At 42.1% G+C, this 24507-nt stretch overlaps 1 protein-coding gene across 1 annotated transcript in view; it reads left to right on the top strand.

Moving 5' to 3' along the window:
- The window catches only part of gria1a (glutamate receptor, ionotropic, AMPA 1a), a 58549-nt gene extending 34486 nt beyond the window's left edge, over positions 1–24063 (top strand). The window contains exons 12-16 of the mRNA XM_070913023.1: positions 12023–12221; positions 12665–12912; positions 16619–16733; positions 21784–21918; positions 23896–24063. Of these exons, the coding sequence (XP_070769124.1) occupies positions 12023–12221; positions 12665–12912; positions 16619–16733; positions 21784–21918; positions 23896–24063 (865 nt within the window). The remainder of the gene's footprint in view (positions 1–12022; positions 12222–12664; positions 12913–16618; positions 16734–21783; positions 21919–23895) is intronic.
- The last annotated feature ends 444 nt before the right edge of the window (positions 24064–24507 follow it).

Genomic DNA, 24507 nt, shown 5'->3' with positions numbered 1-24507 from the left:
ACAAAACAGACTGTTCCTGTACTTGCGGCAAATTCTGTTCATGCCACCTTTGACTGCAAATGAACCAGTTGTAAGGCATACTGTATTTCATCATCAGTAGTAAAAACTGTATCAACAATGTTGGCCAGAAGCTCATTTTACCTGCTGAAAAAGAGAGATGTGACATAGTAGCAAAAAAAGCAAAGCGTTGAGTTTTATTTGCCTGGTAACAGGAACAATTTGGCATGTTCTCATTTAAAATAGGTTTCAGGTAGAACAAAAGAGGATGGCAGCTTTAAGGGCTCATATTCTCCAAGGGCTTGAGTCAAATATCTTCCATTTCTATCAGTGTCCTTGCAAGGTGACTCTCTTTGTCGCTTTGGTGGAAGACTGTTTGGGAGTCAGTATGGCAGCATTGAAGAAAAAAAAACACCCCAAGTTGGTTAGCAACAGTCCACCGTGTAGTGATCAGCATGGTGGAGTCTGCCTGGTGTCTTGAAAACAAACACAATGAATGTTTCACCCCACTGAATACCGCCCTGAAGGAAACATCTTCCCCTTGAAAAATTTGGGTGACCTAGTTGCTCTAGTTAGCACAGCGCGTATTCACACACAGAGGTGCATGTTGATGTATATCCTAAAGCGTTGTGAGTTCCTCTGCTAGACTTGAAAGGACATGTAATGATATCGCTTGTGTTTTGTGGGATTGTAGCAGTAGTATTCGTAACCACACGTATTCTGTTGCCGGGGTTTCACATGAACACAGTGCACCATTGCTACTGGGATTTGAGAGAATTACTTTTTTTATCCAGCAAGGCTTTTGTGAGAACATGTTTGTTCTTGTATGCATGTGAGTGTGTTCTCATTTCTTTTGATTTCTTTGCCATAAGCTCATTTACAACCTGTATTTATGCGCTTTCTTTTCAGCTATTTCCAAGTGTGGAATTAAACCGTATTTTCATAGTCATCATATCATTATAATTTCAGGGCAATTTTCATAAAATCAATAACAAATTAAGATATGGTGCGTTTTTGTAAAGCTGGGTTCTATGTCTATGTTGTTTTTTTTTGGTAATTTCCTTTTTCTGTGCCTTCTGTTTTTTTATTTTACAATTGTGTTAAAGAACAGAAAAGATCAAGCTTTTCAAACAAACATGATTTTAGGTATTTTAACAGTAACAATAAATTCTGCGAAATTCAACAATACATCAGATAGTATACACTCATGTATTCAGATTATTAAGTAAGCAATACAGCAATACTGAAAATACACCATTACAAGTACAAGTCCTGCATCCAAAATTTGACTTTGGTAAAAGTACAGAAGTATTAGCAGAAAAATCTTATCTAATCTTAATCTGAGCACCAGCTTTCTAATTGAAAAGTGCAATTTTTCCCTGTGAAGTCAAAGTATAAAGTAAATACTCCAGTACAAGTACCTCAAAATTGTGTATAAGTTAAGTATTTGGGTAGATGGAACCCCAGAGTGCGTCTGTGCTTCACTTTGATGTTAACAATCCAAGCTCACAAGCCAATCTAGCTAGCCGGCTAGGTAGGTAGCATTTGCTATCTTTGTTAAGCTTAACAACAGGTGAGGCCAGTTACTGTGTCTGTGTACTGTGTTTATTTACAGCAGCAGCTAGTTAGTTGGTAGAATGAATTAGATGTTGATGTTGTTCTGGCTAACAGGAGCTAGCTGGCTCAGTTTGGTGGCAGTTGTTGAGCTTGCTAATAGAGGTGGTGGACATGTGATTGGTGTGAAAGATGAAGGGCCGGTGTCTCGTCATGAAAAGTGACGTTCTTTAAATAAAAGATAATGATACAAAATGTAGCATTTGGAATTAAAATGTTGAAATATTTCTATAATGGAATAAAATTGAACTCTAATAAAACATTTATTATACATTATTATTATGAAACAAAGAATGATGAAATAACATTTTAAATAATGAGTTGAGTTTTAATGATTTCGTTAGTCATCTGATTATGTATTTCATATTTATTATTTGATATTGAAGACTTTCTGACTCCATACTTTCAACCACTGATAGTTTATTATTATCTTATTGTTATAGAGCATAGATAACAAAAAGATGTAAAAGACATTCTGTTTCTGAATTTGTTGTCATTTTCAGAGCAGGTGCTCGTAAAGCGCTCGTCACTGTGCCGCTATCACCAATAGGTGAGAACAGAATGTTCTAGAGGTGCCTTCAGCTCTGAGGGAGGCAGCTCACAGCACTTCACTCTTTATGCATCTCCATTTAATCAGAGACAAAAGGCCAAGGAACAACAGTGACGATCCTCTCTGTCCTGGATTAATCAGTAGGCGTGTTTAATTTCCCCGTCTGCCTGTATTAGTGTGTGTGTGTGTGTGTGTGTGTGTGTGTGTGTGTGTCTGTGTGTGTGTATAGGCAGGTTCTATTAAAAGCAAGCACTTATTGCAATTGTCTTTGTCTGCTGTCTAACAGTATCTGATTGGACCGGTCTAAAGGTACCTCTGTGTGTCAAGGTCTACAGGCAGCTCTGTGTGTGGGCGTGCATGTGCTCATGTAGTGTATACAGGCTTGAAGGCATGTATTCATACATTGATGTGATGCATTAATGTGTAAAGTACTTAAGCGTGTGTGTGTGTGTGTGTGTGTGTGTGTGCCACCCTGCTCCCCCTGCTATTTGTTCTCTGTGAGACCTTGTTTACTGTGCTCTTTCCAAATGTCAGCACTGTCAGTCAGGCCCTCCCATAAGCCCCAGTCCGTGCTGTTGGGCCCTCCCTGTGTTTATCTCTGCAGACAGGTGGACTCTGAGAGAGGGACCCCCCCTCCTCCTCCTCACTCCATCCATCCACCCATCCACCCATCCACCCATGTACTTCCTCTCCAATCACCTCTTTTCAGTCTTCCTTTCCTCTCGTCTGCTCTGCTTTCCATCCTTTATAGATCTCTCTGCCTCTCCCGGTGGTTGTGTTTGATTAAGAATTGATCATGTGTGGCATATCCCCCTTTCACCTCATGGCTTCACGGATGCTACCTGTTTTCACCTGGCACACCTCCCTGTGCGCAGCTGCACACACAGAAACACACACACTGTGGGAGTGGGACACAGTAATAAACAATATCTGCTCATGTTTGGCTTTGGTAAGTTGTACAGTAGTCGTTTCATGCAACTTCTGGGATGGGAATCAGACATGCTAATCAAATCTGGACAGATTTAAAGGCAGATGTCTTCAAATTATTGAACCTAGCTTGGTCTGAGCATGCGCAATATTTAAATAAGAAGGTGTTTTCATCCTAATGCACATGGATTTGTATTTTCTTCTTTATATTTCAAAGTCTAATGGGACCATTTCTGGTCACCAATGGAATACTTTTACTCTGAAGCAGCTGCAGGACAGAAGGGGGTGTAAATCGGTTAAATATTGCAAGTGAAGAATTTACAGCATCAACAAATCAGGGCATAGGGGAGCAAATCAGAAAACCAGCTTCTGTCTCTTAGCCAAAGGTAGAAAGTAAAGGAAAGGCAGCATATACATTCTGCAGGTCCTGTATCGTACTTGACCTTGTGGATTTTAACTTGGCTCTCAATTTCCACATGAAGCTTGCCAGGTGGGAGCTCCAGGCAGGAAGAGAACTTGAGTAACAGGGCGTGGGTTCATGATATTCCTCCAGTGAATGTGTTTTGAGATGTTTATGTCTGCATCTGATGTCTGTCTGTGTGTGTGTGTGTGTGTGTGTGTGTGTGTGTGTGTGTGTGTGTCTGATGGCCCTGTGGAGTTGTCTTCTCTCCTCAGCGCCTCTGTTGCTCCTGTTACATGATTGTAGACTGAAATAAATCAGCTCTGTCACTGACAACCTGCCTGCCACAACAGCAATTTCTCAGCCTGGCGGTCAGAATCATTCAATAATGGATCGAGCATGTGGTGTATTATGGCAACCCGGGGAGGGTCAGTATTTCTCAAACTGAGTTTTTTGTCATACTGATGTGCTTGTTTTCCTTTTCAAAGCCCTAAACAGGAGAGGGCAAAACACTACAGCCTCCATGTACACACATTTAGTTTACATGAGAAATTCTTTTCTGGCTAGACTTACACCTGAATTGTCCAATCATATCTTAGCAACTGTAGTCAGGTACGGCAGGCAGGATTTTTCCATATGTTGAAGCGGTATGAATGGGACTGTGACGTCTGCTGCAATTGTAACAATGTCCGGCTAACAGGTTTACTACCTGCAGTTGTATCCAAGGCCAAGCACCTCATGAACTCAGTCGGTTTTAGTTTGGGGTTACAGGTTACATAAAAAAAAAAGCCCTGTTCGTATAACCAGCGCATTCCACTGTGTAGTATTTCTCCAATGGCAATGTGTGCTATCAGAGTCCTCCTTTTGATTAGATTTGGGGAAGTTTACACTCCAGTAACCCCAGCGAACGTGACCATAGCATGACAATGCATTACAATACAAGTGACAATAATGGCTTGTAGAAATGCTATTCTGAACAGAGGCTGTTTTTAAGAACTGATATTTTAGATGCCATTGTCCTTGAACACACCACCATGGAGGGCTTTCAAAATGGCCCCTGCTTGCAGCTGCATTAGCGCTGGGTGATAATGGAACTTATAAATAAAGAAAGACAACAACAAAGTGTTCACTGTGGGAGAGTATCTGTCTCAACCAAGTGTTTGTCATCACCTTGATATTTATGGTGTACTCACAGGGAATGGAAACCACTGGCTGTCTGAATAGTGTCAAATTAAAAAAGGTTGACAGAATATGTAGTTAATGGGCTAAAATATGCAAAGTCGTGCATGGTGTCTCTTATGGCTTAACTTGGCACTGCCATTGCTGGTACTATTTTAATCCATTTTATTTTTGCAAATTTCTCCTGTTGACGCTGTATATATGTGTGTCTTGTTGCACAGCAGATGTTTCTCTTCCTTTTACCCAGATTTTACATAGCACACTGTACTTGAAAATGCATGCTTCTGTATTGCAGCCAAACCCTGCATTACAAAGTTCATAAAACTGTAATGTTGTCTTGTATGTTGCATGATCAAATGTAAGTGGCTGTTCAGCAGCTCATCAAGCCCCCAGCGAGGAGCCAAGTGAATTTCTGTGATCAAGGGAATTATTGATCTTGCACAGGGATCAATTACGTATCCCTTTGCGTTGTTGTTGTCATTATTATCATTAACAACAAGAAATTAGATCGTGTTGCACACCACCGAGTTACATAATTGTGGTGTTAGGGAGTTGCTGTCAAAGCAGTTGGGGAAGACTTGGTAGGAAGGAATGATTTATTCATAAAGAGACGGTTCAGTTTAGTTCACGGCATCGCTTATGTTTTATTTAACTGGAAATTGCATGAAGGCAACTTTTGATCATACATGCATGCACATTCACTAGCAAAAACTAGTGAGACATACACATACACCCCTAGAGGATCTCACTGGGGTATCACACTTTGTACGCAGACAAAGACACCATCCCCTCAGAGGCGTATACTCTGTCAAATCTGCATATAAAACACAGTCACACAGAGGCACACATATGTTTCCAGCAGCAGAGAGGGCTTTTTGTTGTAATCAAGCTGTGACAGTATATGAATCTCTTTCCAGCAGCCATGAATTATACACCAGGCCTGAGGCCACATGGGAAATCTACCTGGACCAAAGTACACATTGCCAATAGTTTGACTGGAAAGATGTGCACTGCAATGCTTAGAGGCTTATCAGTCTGCTGGCCTGTAAGTTGAAAGGAGCCCTAATGAGAGCTTTCACTCTGTAATGGCAATGCTATCCTACTATAGGGGTGGTTGCCCTTATAGAGAGAAAGACATAGAGGAGGGAGAGGAGGAGGAGTGAGATGACTAAAGTCTCTTTCAGCTGTACTGTTTGGAGTGCAGAGTGTGCTGCCATGGCAACCGTAAAGAGACACAGATTTTTCTGTCAGAGCGGTGCAGCTTCACACCTCTGGTCTCCGGTCTGTGAAGCTGCATACGAGTGCACGTGCGCGCCACCTCTGTGTCGCTGCACGACCAGATTTAATGCACTGTAAGTCCGCTTATACGCACGTTGATTGGATGGATGGATTGATTCTCAGTGAACGGCTGTGATGTATCTGTGTTTGGATTCCTGTTTTCTTGCTGGAGTGACTAAGAGGCTGTGTGCGTATGTGCGTGGGCGTGTAGCGAGCTCTCTCACAGCTCTCCAGCACTGACTTCTCCCAGGTTACATGATGCTAAGGCGGCATCCATGATATCAGTCAGCGAACCCGTGTGCAGCCACAGAAGCAATGATTACAGTCATATCTCAATCACATCGATCCCTCTGCACCAACACTCGTAATGGCCGGGAGCTAAATTGTTGTGTTTTGATGCTCCACCACTCGAACGAGCCATATGTTGCAAAGCAGCCACTTAACTCGGCTGCTTCTTAATGAAACAAACATGCATTAAACAATTACATAGCATTTTGAATAAGAATACTTTTTGTCAAATTTTCCACGGCACACTTGAATGTGTGTAATTACCAGCTTCTGGTGCGGCTGCTGCAGGCTGGTAACAACATTATCATAATGTTCTCTTTTCAACTCCATGGCATGGTAATACTGACCTTTAGAGGGAGAAAGAGGAGGGGAGAGAGATGTTTTAATAAATCATTATTTTTTTCCCTCCCCGCTTAGAGCTTGCATGTTATTTTGGCCTTGAAGATGAAAGCGCTCTGAAAGTGTGCAATCTAACAATGGCAAGCCTATCAAAACTAAAGCACAAGCAACCAAACAAACAAAATCAGAAGTAAACCCACCACTTTGCCACAATATTGGTCATAACACGTTCTCATCCCCCGGAGCCTCAAACACACTCGCAAACACACTGTAAGCGTCAGATAAGTGCATTTTCAAAAAAAACAGTGTCTGTTGTTTCCTGTGGCCAGGTGTGCGCTAAAAGCATTGTGTGCTGCACACACGCCAATTTGGCATGTCTGCTCCGAGGCTCAGTTCAATTTGGAAGCCACAGCGAAGGACCAAATGGCCCTTTTGCGTGCGGTTTCAGGAACCACAGTGACCTATATGGCGGCAGAATTACATAAAAAGGTAATCACGTTTATAAATACTTTATTCTGGTTAATTATCCTGACATGTCCACATTGTTATGCATGTTTTTAACTGGCTGTTTTTTTCCACTGGGGAAGCTATAGAGAATCAAGAGCTTAATAAAACTTTTATCAACTCGTAACATTTACAAGCAGCTAAGGCTTTGAGTAACGTTCATTACCGAAAGTCCTGGGATACAAGTCAGCAAATTGAAAGGGCTGTTAAACCAGTGGAATGCAGATGAGACGTATGGGCGAAATACGAATACAATAATTAAGGTTTTGTTGATACATGACTGCAGAATAAAATGATGAAACATTATTTTTGCTGTAATTTCATCCAAACACGATGAGGCAGCAGCTCAGCATTTTCTGCCTACACTGTGCCACAAACTCATCAATTAGATCACAGCCTGTTTTTAGACTTTTAGATACTCTTAGAGAGAATATGGACACTGTCTACACACATCTTAGAGAGACCACTATACCGCTGTGTGCGTATATCCTTCCAGATATAAATAAGGGAGTGGCCCTTGACTTGGTTGTTATATATATTATCTTTTAGAAAAATACTTTTATTTTGGTGTTTTTGGTGCCCAGTAATAAAGGATAAAGATATTTACTTAGACTACTTTCACGTATTTATTTGGCTGAACCTACAGAGAAGGTCTCACGTTATCTTCTGTGGTCTTGTTGCGTTGATTAGTGGATGTTCTCCGATGTGGTCTGGATATAAATAATGTTCTGGTGTTATGTTGTTGTTTTTTTCTTCGTCTTCGTAGCTCTGTCATCGTTTCCACATCTGAGTGAGCTGTGGTTGCTAAGGACGTTTCCTGCAGTTCACCACAGCAGTGGCCAATTAGTCAGCACATACTCCCTAACACCTAAGACTCTGTTATTACACTGAGTCTATATGTATATGTGTGCTGTGTCTGTAGGTTTTTCTGCTTCTACGCATGCTTTTTGCTTGCAGCCTCTGTCACTCTCATTTTTCTATTGGCTTATCGGGAGTGACTGTGTCCGGTCATTAAGACGATACAGTTGTCTCGTCATTTTTAAGAAGCAAAAAAAAGCAGTGTAGCATGAAACTCCTTTTCCATCCCTGATTTGTCTTAGAATCACACCATAATTAGAGACCATTTTCTTTCTCATTTAAACCTCTGTAATTCCTAATCCATTGTAATGTGGCCATTACTGGCTCATTTTTTACACTTGCTAAAGTCATTAGTCATTGCTAATTACCATATCGAATAGAGGAGGCCAGCCAGGGGAATTCTAATGAGAGTTTAGTGCTACAGCAGATTCTCCAGGAGCTGTGGGTGGATATCATATAGCAAAGGATGAAGATCTGGATCTGACATACTGTAGAGACATGGTCCAATTCGTTTTGCTGTCAATCACAGCTAACCACCAAACACACACACACACACACCTGAAGGAGTGTTTGTCTCTGTTATGTGTGAGCTCTCTTTGTTAGGTGTCCAAGTTGGGAAAAATACCTGGATTCACACAAGCTAAGGTGTGTGTGGCAGCACTCACACGCTGTGACAAACCCACGGATAATTATCACCTGACTCTGCAGAGTGTTTCAGCATCTTTCAGCTCATTGTTTTAGTTTTTTCGTACCGGAACTTTACTGTTTTGGTTCAGTCTCACCGCTCTCATCTACCCCCGTTTTTTGCCTTTCATAGCACTCGTGTCGATGTCTCACTATTGGATACGCCTCTCATAGTGAAATCTGATAAACTCACTGTAGACTACCTGCTCAGCACCAAACGACCGACAGACAAAGTTGGCGACTAGCTGTGAACACAATGAAGCATTTAGCAGCCAAAGAACCAAATATTTCCCTGAGGAGTTGGTGGAGAATGAAACACTTTCGCCACATCAACTTTATGACGTGATGATTATGTCAGTGTTGCTTGTTGCCAAAAAAAATGAATGCAGGTTTATGGTCTGAGGTCTTGATCTCTCTCTTTTCTATTAACAAAGAACAATGTTCAAAGCATTTCTTAGATTATCACTCTTTGACTTCCACATCTTGTCGTTATTCCTAACTTGTGTGACCTAAAATTGTTAACAGCTACATGTAACGGACCACAAATAGATTCCATAAGGGATTTGAAAGAGTTGGTACTGGATTCAAATTTTTACAAACCTTATCAAGCTCATGCTCTGCTCTAAACTCTAAACATAATCAATTGAACAACTGATTGTTTTTTGATTAATCACTCTAGTATTTATTCTATGAAATGTCCTATTACATGTTTCCAGTGTGATGTTTTGAAATGTTGTAATGATAGAAAAAGAGGCAGATCTTTGAGTTTTAGAAGCTTTAGCTCCTTTTCTTCGTAATGCAATAAAAGAGGCAGAGTGAATAATTGATTAATCATTGCCTTAACACGACTATGAAATTACAGTGCTACTTGGAAGATTTTCCTTTCTGTAATAAGACAGCTTAGTTAATGTTTCACCGAGGCACCGAGGTTGGTTGCTGTGCAATAATGTATGAGGAGCGGAAAGGAGGCTCAAAGGAAGCGAGTTCAAAAGGAAACAAACAGAGACAAACAGGTCTGTGTTTGCCAGTCGCTCTGCTCAGCTAGGGAGGACTGCTGCAGGAGAACCAACACACACCCACACAAACATCTCTCTCACACACACACACACACACACACACACACAACCCCTGTCTTTCTCCTCATCCCAGTCACACAGCAAATGGTGACCCGGTTGTTCTCTTGTACAGACAAACACACACACACACACACACACACACACACACATTGTCTTCAGGAAAGAAGAAGTATGGATGTTTGTATCTATGTGTGTCTTTGTGTGTGTGTGTGTGTGTGCATGCATACTTGAATGCGTCAGTGTCAGCGCCAAGGTGTAGACCATTGTTGTCTTGGCCCAAAACAAGCCCCTGTCAGCTTCCCCCCAGCACATGAAGAGACGGGCGAGAGCACAGCGGAGACATTGGGTGGATGGAGGGGAAAGGAAAAAGGAAAGGAGAGGAAGAGGAGAGAGAGCGGGAAAGGAAAGGGGGGAAAAAAGGACGATTGAAGAGGAAGGATTAGACAGCTGTTTACTGCCATCTCTGGAGGCCAGCAGCAGTCAAAGCTAAGGAGTTTGTCAGCCTCTGGTGGAACTATCCAGTTTACTTTTCATCTCTGCCATTTCTCCCTCTCTCCCACTTGCATTGCTGTTTCAGCCTAACATAACACACTTTCTCTCTCTTTTCCCCCAACTTTAGGGCAGTTCTTTGTTTGTCGCCTTGTTCCTCTTTTCACAGCACTCTACACAAGAGATATGAGAAGTCATCAAGAAGCAATGTAAACAGTAATGTATTGAGTATTGATAGTTATTGCAGAGCAAAGGTCAGGCACTCAGAAAGTCTGATCATGAACTCTGACCGTGAAAGAATCACTTTATTCACAACGTTTCGGTCCTCAGACCTTCTTCAGGTAAAAGTCATACTTGATCTGCTCCTGAAAAGACGAGACGCAGTCAGGATTCATAAGTTACGCTCGAGCCAAAAGGTCTTAATTAGCACCTCTCAGTGCGACGCTGTGATATCACGCCAGGCATGATGAATAACAATTGAATAATAATTGCAGGTGAGCTTATTGTTTTGTCACTCTTTGTTGGCTGGTGGCGCTCTGTGATTGGTGGGTTTTTCTTGGGCTGTGTTTTACCTGAGGAAAGTGTGGGGACCGATATGTCGCACGTAGTATAGTATAAGTGATCGACAGTGTGCAGAATGTGTTACTTCTATAACTGCGCAGAGCTCAAATGGAGAGTTTTGACGCAGAAGAATAAACCACGTGAATTGTTTGATGCAATTCTAAATACGCATTGAGGTATTTAGAAAAGCATGTTGCTTTTCTCTCTGCACAGAAAAAGCTTAACCTTACCCACACCCTTTTGAATAGTGATCAGTGAACAAGTCAAAACACACACACACACACACACACACACACACACACACACACACACACACACACACCCTGCAGACAGCTCTGCATTCTCCCAACTGATTTTCAAAGGCTCGGCATCCATTCTGTGTTTGCTTTCCACTCGCTCCCCGGCTGCTCTTTCATCATCCACCCGTCATCTGAAAAGCATCTTAAATGATTATGTTTCTCCCTTCTTTTTTTTCCCACACTTAATCTCGCCTTCATGTTCACGCTCCATTTGGCTTGACGGCACAAAGGTGAATCATGAAAGCCTTTTTTTGTTTCAGATTTGTGTCATTTTCTTTGCGTAAGCTCCGTCGCTCTGTGCCTCCGCGCTTGTCGGGGACCCGATATGTAACACAACGTGATTTCTGCTGTTGCTGTTCACGCTGGCTTCTCTTGAGGTGAACAGAGAGAGAGAGAGAGAGAGAGAGAGAGAGAGCAGAAAGACAGGGATTTGACTCAGGGGATTTTGCCCACAAATCATCCAGTTGTTTTTTTTTTTTTTGAAAGTGCAATTAGAGCAGTGGCTAAGTGTTCTCCTCTGCTTATTAATCCCCAACAATTAATGTGCGTGGTTCCATGAAACATATTGGCAACTTTCTTAAAGTGAGATTAATTTGGCAGGCAGGAAGCTGAGTGGGCCTTTGTGGAACTGGTTATCTTTCCTTAGCACATTGGGCTAAGCTCTCCGAGCCTGGTGGAACGAAGAGTGTGTGTGTGAGTGCAGTGGGAGTGTGATGCAATGTAGGTAATTTGGATGGTGTGAACATCACAAGGTTTTTTAGATTGCTTTTCTTGATTGTGCGCAGAATTGGCCAGGATGAAAAAGAATGATGCTGTTTATTTTTCCAAGTCACTACATTAACATATAATTGATTCTGTTTGTAAAAGTGAAACTTGGAATCAGCCATCATGAACTGAAGGTGTACATGGACATGTAAACTATACTGTGTATTTAATGTATCTATTTCTGAACTAAAGATCCTGTCCATCTGTTTTTTAGCTCACTGTCTGGCCGCATTGTTGGAGGCGTCTGGTGGTTCTTCACCCTCATCATCATCTCATCCTATACTGCCAACTTGGCTGCCTTCCTGACAGTGGAGAGGATGGTGTCTCCTATAGAGAGCGCCGAGGATTTGGCCAAGCAGACGGAGATCGCCTATGGAACACTGGATGCCGGCTCTACCAAAGAATTCTTCAGGGTGAGAGACAGAGATTCAAACAAACAAATACACTTCATTTCCCACAACTTCTTCACAATAAAATCCACTCTGTTTCACCAGTTGAAGACTTCTAATGTGAAGCAGTAGGAAACATTATCAGTTACTTAATCCAGCTATGCTACTGTGTCATGATAATAGTAAACAGTGAGGCTGATATCAGTGACATTCGTGGGAATGGCGGACTCCGCCACTAAAACTAATACAGAAAGAGGGAGGTAACTACAGAATGTAAATACGTTAAATGGCTATTGATGAAAAATGCTGACTGTGAATAGTATCTAAAACAAGGTTCAATTTCATAAACGTTTTAAGAATTATAACTTGAATGCAGCATCGTACAACGTTAAGGTAGATAATCAAATATTCACACTGATACTGTCTCTTTCCTTGTCTTCTCTCTCGTTAACAATTCTGGCTGTCAGAGGTCTAAGATCGCTGTGTTTGAGAAGATGTGGTCCTACATGAAGGCGGCTGACCCGTCCGTGTTTGTCAAGACGACAGACGAGGGCGTCATGAGAGTCAGGAAGTCCAAGGGCAAGTATGCCTACCTGCTGGAGTCCACAATGAACGAGTACATAGAGCAGAGGAAACCGTGCGATACAATGAAGGTGGGAGGAAACCTGGACTCTAAAGGTTATGGCATCGCCACGCCCAAGGGCTCCCCTCTCAGGTAAACCCCTGCCATTGCAGCGTGGCTGGATATGCCTTTATTGGAGCTTGTGCATGAGCATCATCTGTCACCTGTTGATTTGTCCATCGAGCTCATTTCTTGCAGCATTTGCTCATACATGAACTTAAATTTGAAATTTCATGCATTTCAATTCATTGATGCATCTTTTTTTCATAATAACACAACATGCCAGTATTAGTTTTCTGTTCTACATACTTTGAATGCATCCTAATCAGACATGGAAGGCATGGAATTACTTTTACAGTCTTCATTAAACGTTTTCCTTCTTTTGCTCATGCTTTGTACACTGTCACAATGACAACTTGATAATGCCCATTTTCACCACTCAGCACCATCTTTGTTTATGTCTGCATATGTATGTATGCAGCTAGCCTATTCATAGCTGACTTGTGAGCTCTGGCAGAAGTGTAAAGTAGGGCCATGAGGTTTCCTTTCCTTTCCTCTTTAAGCAACACTTGTCTTCCTGCTTCCCTCTAATTACATTCTAAACCCTCTTCATGTGCATTTGTGGTTTGCTGGTCTCATGCGGTCTGCTTTGAAACTGAAGCATCCCCTCAAACACACAGAAACACACACACAAAATGTAAATGTGCCTCTCGCAAACCAAAGGGGGCCCTTGAAGCAGGATTACCTCTTAAAGGACCACATCCCATATGGCTACTTTTCCACTTCCACCAGGGCTCACACCTTGAATGTGAAGTCAGCAGAGTTGAATTTATATTTGCCACATTCAATGTGATAATTGATCTAATGAATGATAATTCATGCTGGATTTACTTTTCTGCCATCGATGTCCAAGAGCAGCAGCTGTCTTTTCACATTACATTAACACCTTAACCAACTTCCCATTCATATTTCCCTTGCAACTACAGAGAGAGTGCAGGAGCTGGTGGCATCTGAAGCTTTATCTAATCTCTAATAGGCCTCATTCATTTTATTGAAAGGAGCCATATGGGGAGATTTCATTCAAACTCGCTGAGGATTCATTCTGGGTTTCACCTTGGTTGACAGCCAAAGGTCAGAGCACGCTGACAAGAAATGTTGCCTATGTCTTATTCAGAGGCTCCATTTAAATTTCATACAAATTACATTTCATACAGCAAGTAAGGTGCTGTATTAGTGACAAGAAGAGTAGTGAAATGAATCTGCTCCCAAGTCATATAGTCAGATTGGGCTGAACCTACAGCGTAGCAATGGGATGCAGTGTTGAATTGCTGAGGATGGTCCTGTTATCTCTCTCTCTTTGTGTTAATTGTTAGCAGAGTGATGTATGTTACTCTCAGGTTGCCACTCTGGCCATACACAGATGTCTGACTCTGAGCTCCATTAACAGATAACGAACATTCACGACTGGAAGTGTTGTATTAAAAGGATGAACATTTTGAATGATTCCAATATTTTTATAATACTTTATAAGTAGAAATGTACTAATTGTGCTGCTCACCTGGAATCAGACATGAGTGAATATCCAGTGAATTCAAAGAGTTGAGTTCAATCATGCCTGCAATGCATTGTTAATGCATCAATTTGCACAGATTAGTGAATATTAGGAATGCTCCGATTCAGCCTTTTCTCTCTCTATTCCAAATTTGACACCTAAACTCAGGGTATCTGTTGATGCCAAGTACAGATCTGTTACCAGATGTGTTAAAATGTCTCCTTGCTGCATCGAACTTATTCTTCCAGTATGTAAGTTAACACGAGGCTGTAACTGTAAAACATAACTTCTTAACTATAAGTGGAGACGTTCATACACCATCATTCTTTTTAGAGCTGTGCGAATTATATTGTCATAGACAGTTTAATGACATCGTTATAATGTGTCAACCTCAGTTAAATTTTTTTGCCATGCTAACATGGCTCTAGGGATGTTGGTCGGTCCACCACTGAATTATCCCACCAACAGTTTGATGGATTGCCATGAAATTTTGTAGAGACATTCATGGTCATTTGGACAATTCCTGCTGACTTTGGTGATCCCCCGATCTTTCCTCTAGCGCCACCAGCAGGTCAAAGTATGACCAAATACCTGCAAAATGAATGACATTACTATCATCCGCAGATGTACTTGTGACCCTAACCCTGTGTTTATTGCTAATTAGCAAACATGCTGACATGTTAAGCTATGATTGTGAAGATGGTAAACAATACATACCTGCCAAACATCAGCGTGTTAGCATTGTCATTGTAGCACGTTAGCATTTAGCTCAAAGCGCCGCTGTGCCTAAAGCCACACAGAGCTGTTAACATGGCTGCAGCCTTTTAGTCTTGTTACCATATTCTGCCTCATAATTAGCTCCCTGCAGCAAATGAACAGAGCAGAATAAAGAATATCTAAGTATTAAATGTGATTCCAGATATGCTTATTAAGGTCAGTATCAGGGACGATACCAGTCCGACTGATGTGAACATCCCTGCTGGATATATGAAAATATATTTAAAATCTAATATTCCTATGGCAGCGCAGGCCTAATTGAAAGTAGCACTTTGAAAAAAAATGACATAACTCTTCATTTTACAGGATGTACTGACTGCCTGTCTTCAAACTTCACTTTGTGATCAGTCTGTGAAATGTTCTGCATATATTCTATGCTCCCTGTTTCATTTCTTACATGTATGATGTCCAGCCACTCCCATGCCTGCCTGACTATTTACCCCATCCCACCTAACATACAGTACAGTAGCCTCCCTGACATCTGCCTGCCTCGAAACCAACTGACCAAACTAACCAATGACCTACAGGTCTGCGGACCATCCATGTCCACACACTTTGACTTCTTTCTTTCTGTCTGAGTCCGCTGGGCTGAGAAAGAATTCAGAGGTTTTACCAGCTCTGAGGATAGATGTGTTTCCCTACAGCTGTTTTTGTGCACTCAAGGTTGGGGATAAAGACTCTTTTGCATCTGCTGGTGAGAAAGGCAGACTATCACCAAACTAAATTGTTGCTGCGCAGAATAATTGACACTGATTTGGAGGAAAGGGCAATCTGGCAAAGGCTGTAATCTTGACTTCTTTTATGCAAATTCTGATTGCAGATTCTGCCTTTCTGTGACTTGTGGATGGAGAGAGTCTTTGTCTACGCCCAGTCAGCTATAGGAAATACACACACACACTCACCAGAGAGACAGAGCAAGCCTTGGGGAGATACTTTGGATGAGGTGGTTCGTATAGATCCATGTTCAGGACTCCATCTGTAGTTGGTTTCCTTTCAGCCTGTTTAACCTAACAGTTCAAACATTAAAAGCATTTGTCTGCTGATTGTTATAAAGTAATCAACACAGGCTTCTATTCACCAGGATGCCGTTATGGGTTGAATATTGTTAGGTTAGTTACCATAGCAGTCTGTATGCTGCTGCCACTGAAAGGAAATGACCATCTGTAGACAGACTTCAGCCTCCAAGGTATCTCCATTTATAGTGTCTGCTCTGCCTCCTTCTGAGGCCCCTGCTTGGTAAAACCTGACTCTGCTACTGTATGGGCGCTCAGCATTTCAGCCCATTGCAGATATACTACTAACTAACACATGCATCTAAAGCCAGTACTCCTGCTTCATATCAGTAGTTATATGCAGGAGCTTCTAATCGTAAGTCAATGTTGTCATAATCACCACCACCATTCGCCCAATCTCTTTATATCTGTCCCATAGAGTGTCTCCTAATGGCTGCCGTTTTATATTATTTTCAAGAAACCCAGTAAACCTGGCAGTGTTAAAACTGAACGAGCAGGGCCTCTTGGACAAATTGAAAAACAAGTGGTGGTACGACAAGGGAGAGTGCGGCAGCGGGGGCGGGGACTCCAAGGTCAGAGCCAGTTTGATAAAACCTGCGGGTAACCCACCACCACTGGGAGTGGGGTGGGTGGGGGGTAACCGGCAGGCCCACACTGCACTACCACTCTAGCAGCACTTAATCTCTCTGTGGTGTGGCGTAGAGCAAAGGAAAAGTGCCGGGGTGGGGGTGGGGGGGTGATTATTTGGCCTGCGGTGGCTGAATTTGAAAACCACAGAGGGGGAAATGTTGTATCCTATCTGCTGCTCAAACAAAAGGAACAACTCTGATTTAGAATTTACCAACATGTAGTAATTAAACCAGCTGGGCCCCCCGTGCTCAATGATATTTTGATAGTTTTGACAAAAGATACAATTCAGACATCCGTGTTGAGTGAGGGTAAGCAGTGTGCCGGTTACCCAAAGTGATATAGTAATACACATCTACTGCTTTAGGGAGCAAGCCAACCAAGCTAGATGGAGTATTAATGCATATCACTTTGACTCTGATGTTTCTAATGATGTTTATGCTATATATGTGTGTGTGTGTGTGTGTGGTGTGTGTGATGAGTTTTTTTAATTTCATTTTATTTTTTGACCAATAAGCAAGCTTAAGCATTGACGTGTGTCTGTATTTGCTGCTCTGTGTCTCTGAATTAATAACATAAAATAACATGGTATAATATGTTATTTATGTTATTTCCTTATGGTTGGAAGAATCCCAGTAAACCTAGCGGTGTTGAAACTCAATGAGCAAGCCGTCTTAGACAAACTGAAAAACAAATGGTGGTACGATAAGGGGGAGTGTGGCAGCAAGGACTCCGGAAGAAAGGTTAGTCTCCAACCCAAACCTGTCACCTCACAACACCCCCCCCCCTCAGCACAACCCTGCCCTGATCCTAGACCAGCCCCAAGTCCAACCCGCAGCCTCTATTACACTGAGCATTACTCCCCATGTGGCTCTAGCAGTACTACTGTATTGGTCCGAACATAAGACGACACCCCCATTTTGCAACACGTTTTTGGATACAGACTTTTAAAGATGAGAAACACTTTTAAAAAGTATTGTAACATTTAAATGAAGAAGCAGTAAAGTATTCAAAATAATAATCAACAAAAATAGCCCATTTTAAAAAGTTATTTGTGAAGAATACAGGAAAATACTTTTACTATCAAAAAATGTTTTAATTTTTACTGTCTTTCTGGGTAGTCATGTCCAAAAATGACACCACCTGACAAATGACTGCCCAATCCATTTCTGCTGTAACATTAACACGAGGCAGCAGAAAACTTCTATAGGTTAAAATGAGCCTATGTAACTTTTGCTGAACAGCAGCCACCGTGACCATAAATGTCAATCAAAAGACCATGATATATGCTAAAGTGCAAATAGAGAAGACTCATAAAGCATTAGTTACACAGCAATATCTATCTGGGGTTTGCCAACATTAGCTAACATTAGCCACCAAAAGCTACTGGTCATACCAGACCAGGTAAGGCTTTAGAAGCTAAACCCCTGTGTGTATCTAATTAAGCAAAACATATTTTATCCCTTATGAATTCAACTTTTGATTGGCAGTAGAACAAATGGTTTATTTTTCTTTCAAAAGTAACATAGTCTCACTTTAAACTGGGCTTGCTGGAGACTTTTGGGCTTCATCAATGCTAGCAGATACAGCAACACTAACACAAGCTAGCTTAATATATCTTATTCTTCAAGTAAGCATTGAGTGTCACACGGGCAGCTGATACATTTTATCAAATCAGAGGACTTCTGCTGATGTGGATACAAAAAAAAATCCAGTCTTCTAATGTGATACGACCTCACTTTTGAAACTTTTGTAATTTCCAGAAGTCTTATATTCGGGCCAGTACTCTGGTGGTGTTCTGGTGTCGATTTGTTCCCACTGATGAGCTTGTGTTGTCAGAGATTTAATGTTCATCACCAGCGTGTACAAATAATGTGTGGTGGATTAGTTAGGATTGTTACAATGCTTTGTTATACATACAGAGACTACAGCTACCGTCTAGGTAGGCTAAATCCTTTTATGATAGATTGTCCAAACACACACACAGACACATACACAGATCAAGTGTGATGATAACCTTGAGTTTGTACTGTAGATTAAATATGAATCACTCTGAAAGCAATTTCTTCGAATACAACTCCTTCCCAAGGAGAAAGAGTAGGAAAAAGAAACACAGAAGGACGTAAGGGAGACAGATGATGACATTAGGTCGTTGGACTTTGCTGAACCCTTCGAACATGTTGAGCCGTAACCTTTGCATTCTGGTCCTTATAATATTCCTGTCCCAGCTCCCTCACTGTAGCGTGTGCATGTATGAATGTAAACCCTGTCAATCTGCTAGATTGACCCCGAGTCACACCAAGTCTGCCACTCTGCTTGCATGCATTTGCACTTGATGTAGTTCTTGCTACTTAGCTCAGGTACCTCTGTATGTGCTTGAAATGTCAGCGGGCCTTCTGATCCTGTCACTACAAGTGTCAAGATTTTTTTCTTTCTTCCTTTCCCTTACTTATATTTTGATACTAATAGTGCAGCAGTGTCAAACCATGTGCCATGACGGGCTCAGTGTCCAGGAAACATATTACAAACAAACTGGGAATATTTTCTGAGAGCTCTTAACCAAGCTAAAGACTCATAGCAAGGATTCTACCTACCTTCCAGCACCTCTAAAGTTCATTTATTTAATCCGTACAAAAACCAAAGTGCGGCACATCCCTTAAAACCGCAACGTGTCATTTTCACACTTCAGTTTTTGTACGTAATAAACAAAGGAGGTATAACATGTTAATGCTAAGGTAAAGCTAAGTGGCTGCTGGCTTTAACTTCATATTTACTATACAGGGATGACAGTGTTGCTGACCTAACTCTCAGTAAGAAGGGAATAAGCTATTCTTTTAATATTTGAGTGGTACTTACAACCTGAATATGTGATGCTTTTTATCTGCAGCAATTTTCTCATCTGCTTAAAAACCTCCCAAGCTCTCTAAAACAAGTCCAACTCACTACTACAACAGTTATTAGCTGTGTGAAGGGCTAAGACACTTTATTCTGTAGCTTTTTTCTTTGGTTGGTTTTAATTGTGTTTTTAAGTAGAAAGTTTTGACACACACATTCATTCTAAAACATTGCTAAGGATTTAGCCACAAGGGTCAACTCTAGGAAGCTTTGCAAACACAGCTCCAGGGGCTGAACATAAATTCAGCCAGAGAAAAGGAATTGGTCTTTGAAATCGCTTGTTGTTGTCCGTGTTTGGACCTGCAAACTCTCAGTCCTCCATAGCACATAGTTTGACACACGTGCCCTGGTATAAAACCGTTAATAGAATAACACAAAGCTACTAAATGCCAGGGTGTATAGATAATATTTGGCCAAAAAAGACTAAATGTATTCTAATGCAAATTTGCCCTTTGTGGTTAAAAACGATTTATTTAAGTGAATAGAGCAAATAAAAGCCTGAATGTCACTGGGGCCGATATACTGAGTTAACTATAAGCTCAAATGCAAATAGAGGCATAATAAAGTGTAAACCGTCCTAACAGAACTATAGCTTTCCATGCAGCATTAATCTCTTCAAGTGACACAAAGGTATTCCCCAAACGGATTTACATGAGATCACATCCTCGTTAGACGCCATTGTTCCATGAGAGCCCTTTAGGTGGACTGAGTTAAGTCTTAATCTTAATGCATTTCATTACAGACTATAAATAGGCATAAATGTAGAATACTGACCCATAATATAGAGCGATGTTGAACTTGTTTGTGCTGTTGCTGCATGAATGCATGTGTTGTGGGGTGTTTATGCACTTTACCTACACCTCCTCCCTCACGAAATGTAATCTTGAGAAAAACAGTCGTATGTGAGTATTTTGACTCAAAAGGTTGATTTAGGCATTGTCTAAAATGTTTAGAATTGCATAAAGAAGTCATAAAAAATCTAGATCAGTATTTGTTTTTAATATCTGGGGCCTGTCTCACAAAGCAAGTTCAATAAAGTCTGTGTCTCTTTGAGTTAGTATGTGGTTTCACTAATCTAATCTTACAGCGGTGATTCTGGATGGCTAGTCTCAGAAAGCTGGTGACCAACTAGCTTCAACATATGCTAAGTAGCCTGGAATATGTATGGGAAATAAGTAGGTTTGTCTTTTTTTCTCATGAAGAAATTACAGGGTGAATAAATATAAGAAAAAAAAAGTTTCATTAATGTTGCCTCTGTTGATGCAGAGAGGAGCGCTACAGGAGTATGATTTGTCGAATTAAAAAAGACTTGATAAAGGCCTGTGACCAAAATTGTAGCTTGAATAAATCAGCAGGAGCTAATTTTCTGTGTGCAGACATTCTTCCTTTTTTTAAATTAAAAACTCTGATCACCGCTCGTCATTAGGGCACAAGCAGAGTACGTCTTATTTACATGACAGTGTCATCGTGAAGCTCATACTCTCTCTTCCTGCACTGATGGAGTCCAACAGTCTGCGTTTAACCAGTCACTGGGAGAATTTCAGTGCAATTAATATGCAGCAGTAGATTTCATTATTGGCTTTTCCAACTACCCACCGTGCGTGCTGTTTTGTGAGAATGTACAGTATGTTTTCAGCCGTAAGCCTTGGACAAAAATATCTTCCAGGTCTGGTCTGCATCATTAGTTACTAGATCCAAAGTATCATACTGAGTCCTTACTTTGTGAGACAGGCCTCTAAAAATATGAGTTCTGTGTGTGGTCGTCTTGTCTTGGACAATATGTGTTCTTTACACGACTGTAATTTGTGTCTTTGTGAGCCTAATTAGTCAGTCTCATATGTATACTGTACGTGTTTGTGTGTGTGTGTGTTTGTGTGTGCGTGCAAGTGTGTGTGTGTGTGTGTGTGTGTATGTAGACTCGTTTAAATGTGTGTGGGTTTGAGTGTGTGTGTATATTTGTGTGTATAATGCATATGAGTCCTTGCACTTGTAAGTCTATAAGTGTGTGTGTGTGTGTGTGTGTGTGAATCAGTGTGTCTGTCTTCAGTTTTTCTATTGCTCCTCACCACTCTGCTCTGCCGCCCCCCCTCCCCACTCCAGGACAAGACGAGCGCTCTGAGCCTCAGCAATGTGGCGGGAGTCTTCTACATCCTGATCGGCGGCCTGGGCCTGGCCATGCTGGTGGCGCTGGTGGAGTTCTGCTACAAGTCCAGGACCGAGTCGCGCCGAATGAAGGTGTCCACCGCGCGAGCCGCTGCCGCCTCAGCCGCTCAGGCCTTTCACTGCTCAGCCTTAGACAGTGGTGCTAGCGCCCCCTACACAGAGCTGCAGAGCTACGGCCTGTACGCCAACAACACTGTTAAGATATAAGGGCAGAGCACAGCCACGGGGTAGGAAACGCTGTGATCAAGCCATGATGATGATGATGATGATGATGATGATGATGATGCTGATGACATCCGCCTCCTCACCTCCTCCCCCACCCACCCCCGTCCATCTAACCGTGATCACAGTAGGGCCTCTCACGGCTTCCACCGCAGTGCAAACGCTCTCCTGTACCTCTCTCTTCCTCTGCCGCTCTCGTCTTTACGTCACTGATCTCCTGCAGTGTTGTTGAATCACTTGATTTTTAAATTGCCCTTATGCCTGTTTCTTCATGCTCTAAAGTTGACATTTTTAACACAGTAGCTAAACACAAACTTTCCCTGTGTTAGTGTCACGGGGTTGTTAGGATATACCATTTTCCATTTGTTTGTCTTTAAAGTTACGTTTGGATGTCACTAAAAGAACACTGTATTATATTGACTGTTTGTTGATGTAACTATGTCATTAATATCAGTCCTTTTTAATGGTAGAATCTAAAATTCAGCTTACAAAAATGTTCCTCTCAGTCTTCTACTTGAATCCCATCACTACAATAATCCCGTAGCACACAAATTTCCCTTTTGCAGCACAGGTGTAAAGGCAATTTGAATCACGGTGGTCCATCTATCTACCTCTGTCGCTCTGAGCAAACCTCTCCCCTGCTCCTCCTCCTTCTCTGTTTGCTGACTTGTCTCGCAAAAAGCAGGGCCCATTGTGGTGAACATCCTTTATATGTATACCATAAGGCAGTCCTGGTGCGGCTCCCATGTGTTCCATCGCTGCTTTAACCCAGAACAGTCTTAACTCCAGTTGCTGTGTGTTCACAAATCTGAAAAGTAAAGACTTGTTGCTTATGATGCTCTACTGGGAGATGTGAGATTTCTCCACCGGCAGCAGCAGCAGATATTGGAGCTGTTAGTCATCTGCCTCGTGGATCAATTTACAACAAGCAACCTTTGAATTCATTCTTCCCACATCAAAGCCCCTTGCAGGTCTACAGCACACAAAAAGAAAAAAGCAAGGAAGGGCCAAGACAAGGAGTGATCTTCTACATGAATCTCTTATGTTTTAATCAGCCCATGAAGAGGCACCTGATCAGTATGCTGATGAGATTGGCGAGGAGCCTATTAGTCCAGCGGTGCCTTTATGCTGTTTGGCTTGGAAGAAACAACAACGCCGTTCCAATTAGAGACCGGTGTAATTCTCCGATCCCCGTGCAGCACTCACCGGTTGCTGCAGATCGTACTCTCGCTTTGCCCAGTTTAATCAGCTATAGAATAGGGGGGACGCTCACGTAAACACACACCCACACACACGTGCATCACACATCATTAGTTTGGCTTTGGAGCCCAGTGGCTTTTATTGCGCTAGACTGGAGAATGGAGCTATTAAACCAATGAGTGAAGCCTCAGCTCCCTTCTTACTGCCCACGCTTTGCTCTGCTCCTCCTGTTACAAATTAGGACATTGATGCACATCAGCCAGCGCCGCGGTTTACCACCTGCGAATATCACTCAGGCTCAGATAAAGACGGTGAAAACCAGCACCCTATGGCTCCTAACAGCTCATTCTGCTTCTGGGTTTCTTGGCCTGTTAGCACCATATTCAGATAGCGACATAAACAGCTGCTTATGCACATGTATTCATGAAATAAAGACCCGGGGAAATTGCATCACATTCTGCAGATTTATCTTCATTCTTCTGTAGCTGCAAGGCCTAGTACATGTTTCTGTGCGCTGCTAGCTCTAACTGTTGCAGAAGCTTTCTCTGTTCTGATCAGGATATAATGCACGTGTGTCAGACTGAAATCTAGTGTGTGGACTGACTGTAATGTGTTTGTTTCTGACAGCAATCCATCGACGACGCCATGCGCTGCTCCACCCTGACCAGGATGAGTGGCAACGGGAGCGGCGGCGAGAACGGACGAATCCTCACCCACGACTTCCCCAAGACCGTTCAGACGCTGCCCTGTATGAGCCACACCGCCAGCATGGGACTGGGTGCCTCCGGCATGTGATCATCACGTGACTGTGCTGGCGGCGAGCAGTAGGCAGGGTGGGGCAGAAGAAGAGCACTAAGACTCATAATGACCTCAGAAATCATGGCTGTCCGGTTTGACCCGTCTACCCTCCTGGCTGTCAACGCGCCCGACTTGAGCAAGACTTAATTTACTGCCAAAATGCACTCTCGAACCGCTCCGTACAAAACTACGAACAGAGACTCGCTACGTTTTTTTAAAGATAAATGGATGTTTGAAAAAGAGATATCGGGGGGGGGAGGGAAATGTGCTGCAATAAAGAAGCCGTCAACGGGGCGTGTTTTTGAATTTTTTACAGTGTTCATTTATGTGGGGGAAAAAAACAACTTTATTCTTCAGTGTGACGCCTGCGCTGTGCCATCTCGATGGAGCTGTTGACGTTAGTCTGCGTGTGCAATATCTTCACCTCCACTGCTGACCTTG

This window comes from Enoplosus armatus, chromosome 10, assembly GCF_043641665.1.
Source record: "Enoplosus armatus isolate fEnoArm2 chromosome 10, fEnoArm2.hap1, whole genome shotgun sequence".
Classification (NCBI taxonomy): Eukaryota; Metazoa; Chordata; class Actinopteri; order Centrarchiformes; family Enoplosidae; genus Enoplosus; species Enoplosus armatus.
The sequence above is the reverse complement of the archived record's forward strand: the minus strand, read 5'-3'. Positions and strand labels throughout refer to the sequence as shown.